At 41.2% G+C, this 6,794-nt stretch overlaps 1 protein-coding gene across 3 annotated transcripts; it reads left to right on the top strand.

The window, feature by feature from the left end:
* Positions 1–237: 237 nt before the first annotated feature.
* On the top strand, positions 238–3,351 carry LOC118941476 (uncharacterized). 3 transcript variants are annotated; one of them, XM_036954849.2, is made up of 5 exons: positions 246–957; positions 1,082–1,151; positions 1,343–1,426; positions 2,174–2,291; positions 2,410–3,351. In XM_036954849.2, the coding sequence occupies exons 1-5, from the start codon at positions 732–734 to the stop codon at positions 2,452–2,454; spliced, it is 543 nt and encodes a 180-aa protein (XP_036810744.1). In that variant the 5' UTR covers positions 246–731; the 3' UTR covers positions 2,455–3,351. The 3 variants fall into 3 exon arrangements, 2 of the variants coding, with proteins under 2 accessions (XP_036810744.1, XP_036810743.1); XM_036954848.2 differs by having other exon boundaries at positions 1,082–1,160; positions 2,410–3,210; XR_005037739.2 differs by lacking the exon at positions 1,082–1,151 and having other exon boundaries at positions 238–957; positions 2,410–3,210.
* Positions 3,352–6,794: the final 3,443 nt, after the last annotated feature.

The following is a 6,794-nucleotide window of genomic DNA, read 5'->3' as shown; positions in this document are numbered from 1 at the left end:
CCTTGTTGAAAACAGAATCCTGGGAAAGTAGAGTGTATGTTGATGAGGCAGCTCTGTCTCTGATTCTCTACCCATGCCTGGGCAGTTTGGAACGGGGAGGGGAGGAGGTATGGGGCTCGAAAAAAGAACAGGGTCTTTCAAGCATTAACTTGGAGTTACAAAGTAACCTGTAGGGAGAGTTTCCATAGAAACACAGCTCATTATAATGAAAAAGTATAAAGACAGGGGGGTTGCACACACCTTCCATGTTAACCACAACTAAAACTGGCTACTGCACTTGTACAGTTGCAACATACAGAGAGGTGGTTTCAGAGGGGAAATGCTCATGTTTCCAATGGGAGGATATGAAGCCCACTTTGATTGATAGCTATAGATGACAAATGGATATCTGAGAGGTATGCCACCACAACGAGCAAATAAAGTTATTATGTAATTAATGGTATCATACTAAAGGGCTATGCTAATTTATCAAGAAAGAAAAGTCAACTACAGTATATCAAGATCCGTAGCAGCCGTGGCGGAGCATGCCACACCACATACAGCCAAGCGAATGAAAGAGCCTGAGCGGAGGACTCTAAAACAAGTGAGATGAGACAAGTTCCTCTGATTTCAACACTAAAGGTAATTTATTAACACACCCAAATTCCTGCTTGGCTGACCAACAGACTAAAAGCAAAAGCCTAGCATAGCATAGCAGCCTGACGGCCATAGCAGAGGACTAGTAGTGGAGTATGGGCTCTACAGGCTCCAGGTCCAGGCTCAGTCAGGTGGCCCCGTGTCACAGTCAGACAGAGGGAGACCTGGACCAGCAGGCCAGTCATCCCACTTCACATTGGACCATCCCTGCCATACCAACCCCACTGGAGCATCAACATGAGCCGCTGGGACATAGGAGGACTACCCAGCTGCCCCCACTGAAACTGGAAAACCCTGCAACCTTCCCACCGCTATCTACAGGTTGGTATACAAGCAGAACATTATTCAAAATGTTGCTGTCATCCTCATGAAGGATGAACTGTATTGTGTGTATATGTGTGCATGTGCGTGTGTGTGTGTAAGTATCATCATATGTATCAAGCAGCCTCCCACAAAGTCAAATCAACATTTGGGGTCCAAGCATCATTCATCCTCAGCCACCACGGAGACTACAGGTCAGAACAGTAAGGTTTCACTAAAATTGTACTACAAACTATTACTAGCATTCTTGTTCAACTGTTACTAAATTCCTATTTTGTTATTTTCCTATCTCTATGTGAGGTAAATTGCATTTCAGTATAGTGTCAATTTTGAATCTGTTTAAATGGCCTTATGCTTCATTTTGATTTGTTCTCTATTGTCACAGGGCAGGGACCGGAGAGATGGGGGTGTCCTCCACTTTTCTACACCCAGCCAGGGGGCACACGGTGGCACCGGCCGCCTGCCGCAGGTGCAGATAGATACTGTAATGGATTAACATGCTTAAGTTACTCAGTTGTTATAAGAGGAAATGTACGTGTGTAGCAAGATAGCACTGTGCTTGGTCTGAGAGAGAGAGAGAGAGAGAGAGAGAGAGCGCTGGGGAGCTGCCAGCCCGGGCCCTTCCTGTTCCAGTGGGCCCGACTGCAGTGCTGGTGGGGTGGGCCACAGCCATGACTGGCCCTCAATGGGATGCTCTTGCAGGGTACGGGGAACAAGAAAATCCCCACGACCATGCAAACACACACAAGCATGTATGTGGACATACACTCATTGGGGTGGCAGGGTAGCCTAGTGGTTAGAGTGTTGGACTAGCAACCGAGAGGTTGCAGGGGTGGCAGGGTAGCCTAGTGGTTAGAGTGATGGACTAGCAACTGTAGAGGTTGCAAGTTCAAATCCCCAAGCTGACATGGTACAAATCTGTCGTTCTGCACCTAAACAGGCAGTTAACCCACTGTTCCTAGGCCGTCATTGAAAATAAGAATTTGTTCTTAACTGACTTGCTTAGTTAAATAAAGGTAAAAAAAAATACAATTATTGCTTAGGGCATGATCTAGAGATCCAATTTTTTTCTAGCGCATATTTTGGGTGAATTATCTGTAACATATCGTTGGTGCATTATGTGTATAACATGGCATTATATTTCAAACAACCATTTGTTGCTGACCCATGAATGGTGTGGTCTTTCTGGCTGTGTGGGTTGGGTTGTGCTGGATAGGGAGGTCTCCTGGAGGCACAGATGGTCCTCAGTCAACAGGCCCAGCAGAGACAGAGAGCCCACCAGAGACAAGTCAGAGAACAGCGGGAGCACGAGAGGATCTTCTATACAGATAATTGTGAGACTGGAGACATTTTGTACCACCCCCACCAACTTGAACATGTTCTAACTGACGCATACAGTCCATAGATAAATGGTGTACTTGTATTATTGTCTTTCTCTCTTGGCCTCTATAGTTGGAGCACCAAGCAGCAAAGGGATACATGGTGGACCGACTTTGAGGAAAACCTTACCTTGGATGCTGGACTGGAAGACAGAGAAACAAGGAGATCCAGTTCCCAAACACTTGAACTCTTTAGGGGATAGTGAGAGGGCTAGTAGGTGGGACATGAGGCCCAGGCCTCTGATAGACTGGCAGAGGTGGGACTTTGGTTGAATCAACGTTGTTCCACATCATTTCAATGAAATTACGTTGAACCATCATGTAATAGACGTTGAATTGACGTCTGTGCCCAGTGGGCTATATCATGTGGAGAGTGTGATTTGGGAACCTGAACGGGACTAGGAGCTGTTTATGAGGTTTAGTAATCTGGACTAAACTGGATCTCCAATCTCATGTTGCAAAATGCTAATTAACTTTTCATGGACAATTTATTTAGAAAAAGCTGAAATTGTATCTAATTTATTTGGTAAAATGTTTGCATTTTACTGTATGATCGCATGGCAAAGTTAAATGTTGGTTTGTTATCAATTACAGTGGCAAGAAAATGTGAATCCTTTGGAATTACCAGGATTTCTGCATAAATTGGTCATAAAATTTGATCTGATCTTTAAAAAATAAACATGTAACCTTTATTTAACTAGGCAAGTCAGTTAAGAACAAATTCTTATTTACAGTGACGGCCTACCGGGAACAGTGTTCAGGGGCAGAACAACAGATTTTTACTTTGTCAGCTCGGAGATTCGATCCAGCAACCTTTCGATTACTGGCCCCATCTAAGTCACAACAATAAACAAACACAGTCTGCTTAAACTAATAATACACAAACAATTATATGTTTTCATGTCTTTATTGAACACAGCGTTAACATTCACAGAGTAGGGTGGGGAAAGTATGTGAACCCTTGGATTTAATAACTGGTTGACCCTCCTTTGGCAGCAATAAACTCAACCAAACATTTTCTGTAGTTGCGGATCAGACCTGCACAACGGTCAGGAGGAATTTTGACCGTTGTGGCTTCTTCCGTGGTGTCCTCCCATGAACACCATTCTTGTTTATTGTTTTACGTATTGTAGACTCGTCAACAGAGATGTTAACATGTTCCAGAGATTTCTGTAAGTAAGTCTTTAGCTGACAGCTCTAATCAACATCTCCAATCTCGTCTCACTGATTGGACTCAAGGTTAACTGACCTTTGACTCCAACTAGCTTTTGGAAAAGTCATTAGCCTAGGGGTTCACATACTTTTTCCAACCTACACTGTGAATGTTTAAATTATGTATTCAATACAGACAAGAAAAATACAATAATTTGTGTGTTATTAGTTTAAACACACTGTGTTTGTCTATTGTTGTGACTAAGATGAAGATCAGATCAAATTTCATAACTAATTTATGCAGAAATCCAGGTAATTCCAAAGAGTTCACATACTTTTTCTTGCCACTGTATGTCATAACCAAAGTCTTTCAGAAAATGTGTCCACCACCAGTGTTAAACGATCACCTGAATGTATTAATAGGATTGTGAATAGCAGCTGGCATCCTTACCATGATAAATATATGTTTTGCTGCTTCTGTGTAGAGCTGTTCTCTCTCACCAGATATTTGATCATTTTGTCACTGTGGTTAAAATAAGTCTCATTGTGGGAACCATTCCGTTTTCCATAACAAATAAATGTGTTTGTGACAGTGCGTCAGTCTCTTATTCCAATATGTTTGAAGGCCCAGCATGGGGCGCCCTCTAGGGATGATAGTGATAATCCAGGTGTGGAAAGGACTAACGTGCGTATTGCAACACCAGTGTAATGTTCACAAGGTGAGAAAGCACATTCAAAAGAATACATTTGTCTTGTGTCATCTTCCGAGAGAGATTGTTTTCTTTTCAATCTTAAATAAGTCTTAGGATTACATGGTATTGAGATTTAAGGGTGGGAGGTAGCCTAGTGGTTTGAGTGTTGGGCCAGTAACTGAAAGGTTGTTGGATCAAATCTCTGTGCTGACAAGGTAAAAATCTGTCATTCTGCCCTTGAATAAAGCAGTTAGCCCACTGTCATTGTAAATAAGAATTTGTTGTTAACTGACTTGCCTAGTTAAAAAATACAATACTCTGCAAGGAACCAAAGTGGCTTTAATCTATTTGTTAGTTTTCAATCTTATTTCATTATTATGATTAATACCTATCACTGGGCAAAAACTGGTTGAATCAACGTTGTTTCCATGTCATTTCAACCAACAAAATCAATGTGATGATGTTGAATCAACGTGGAAAACTGATTGAATTCGCAAAGTCATCAAAATAACAACTTTTAACCTAAATCCAATGACATGGTGATATATATTAATGTTTTCAACCAAATGTAAGTCAAAGCTACACTTTGAACTGATGTCTGTGCCCAGTGGGATGGTATTTTTATATATTTTTTCAAGGACCCAAAGACTCATCAATTTCAATGCTTAATCTTAATGGAAAAAATGTGTTCCCTCAATGGCCATTTGATCAAGCTTCAAAGAGAAATTTCAAAAAATGAATTTTGTTTTGTGAGAAGCACACAGAAGAAGATCTCTTATGTTCCCTAGTTCCCTTCAACATTGAAAAGATCTATTGCACTTCAGGTCTCCTTTTACCATTACAACAGTAAATTGCTTATTGCAACACTCCTCTCCACCTCAATGAAGCCCAGATTGAAGCTCTTAGCAGGACTAGAGAGACAAAGTAGAACTGGCCAGCTACCAAACACCTGGGTCCACTATGTTGAACACACAACAAGAGCAGGGTCAGGTGCATTTCATTCTTGAATTGAGTGAGAGGTGTCCACTTTTCCAATGATTTCTGAAGCACCTCGGCTACAGTATATAGCCCTTATAAAGGGTTTATGATGAAGATTCAGTTTGTGTAGTCTTACTCTCCTTGTGCCATGTTTTCAGTCTTCTAAGAAACAAGGACAGAAGCAAGCTGTTGTTTTGTTTGTAATAGCTCTAGTTTAGTACAGGTCAAGAGCTAGGGTGTGGTCATTTTCTGTTAATTTCCACTGGCCACTATAATGCCACAAGTACTTACAATACACCAAAGAAAACTGTGGTACCTGTCTCATTTTCCTTCTTCCTAATCTTGCTGGCTTTTCTGTGGCTTTGATGTTTCCCCTTATAGGGAGAACATTTCTTCCTGAGACTGGGGGGGAAGAGGTCTCAGAGCCAGAGTCAGAGCCAATGACTACCAAAGCCAGTTTGAGCCTGTAGAGCTCCATTTAAATACTCCATTTAAATAGTACCGTAAGAGCTTCTTGTCCCTCACAAAGCCCAGGTGCTCATACAGTTTCTGGGCTGATAGGTTGGTGATCTTGGTCTCTTGCACCAACTGTTGAAGTCAATAAAATCAAGTAATTTAGTATAGATCTGTACTGAATCTACGTACTGAATACAATGCTGCTATGCAAATTAATAAAATCAAATCAAATCAAAGTGTATTTCTCAAGTGTGCCAAATACAACAGGTATTACAGACCTTACAGTGAAATGCTTAGTTACAGGCTCTAACCAATGGTGCCAAAAAAAAAGGTGTGTATGTAGGTAAGTAAAGAAATAAAACAACAGTAGAAAGACATTTGAAAAAAGAGTGGCAAGGCTATATACAGACACCTGTTTGTCAGGCTTATTGAGGTAGTATGTACATGTAGGTATAAAATCAAATCAAATCAAATGTTATTTGTCACATACACATGGTTAGCAGATGTTAATGCGAGTGTAGCGAAATGCTTGTGCTTCTAGTTCCGACAATGCAGTAATAACCAACAAGTAATCTAGCTAACAATTCCAAAACTACTACCTTATAGACACAAGTGTAAGGGGATAAAGAATATGTACATAAAGATATATGAATGAGTGATGGTACAGAGCGGCATAGGCAAGATACAGTAGATGGTATTGAGCGCAGTATATACATATGAGATGAGTATGTAAACAAAGTGGCATAGTTAAAGTGGCTAGTGATACATGTATTACATAAAGATGCAGTAGATGATATAGAGTACAGTATATACATATACATATGAGATGAATAATGTAGGGTATGTAAACATTATATTAGGTAGCATTGTTTAAAGTGGCTAGTGATATATTTTGCATCATTTCCCATCAATTCCCATTATTAAAGTGGCTGGAGTTGAGTCAGTGTGTTGGCAGCAGCCACTCAATGTTAGTGGTGGCTGTTTAACAGTCTGATGGCCTTGAGATAGAAACTGTTTTTCAGTCTCTCGGTCCCAGCTTTGATGCACCTGTACTGACCTCGCCTTCTGGATGATAGCGGGGTGAACAGGCAGTGGCTCGGGTGGTTGTTGTCCTTGATGATCTTTATGGCCTTCCTGTGACATCAGGTGGTGTAGGTGTCCTGGAGGGCAGGTAGTTTGC

Source organism: Oncorhynchus mykiss, chromosome 19, assembly GCF_057628025.1.
Source record: "Oncorhynchus mykiss isolate SJ-2025 chromosome 19, ASM5762802v1, whole genome shotgun sequence".
Classification (NCBI taxonomy): domain Eukaryota; kingdom Metazoa; phylum Chordata; class Actinopteri; order Salmoniformes; family Salmonidae; genus Oncorhynchus; species Oncorhynchus mykiss.
The sequence above is the reverse complement of the archived record's forward strand: the minus strand, read 5'-3'. Positions and strand labels throughout refer to the sequence as shown.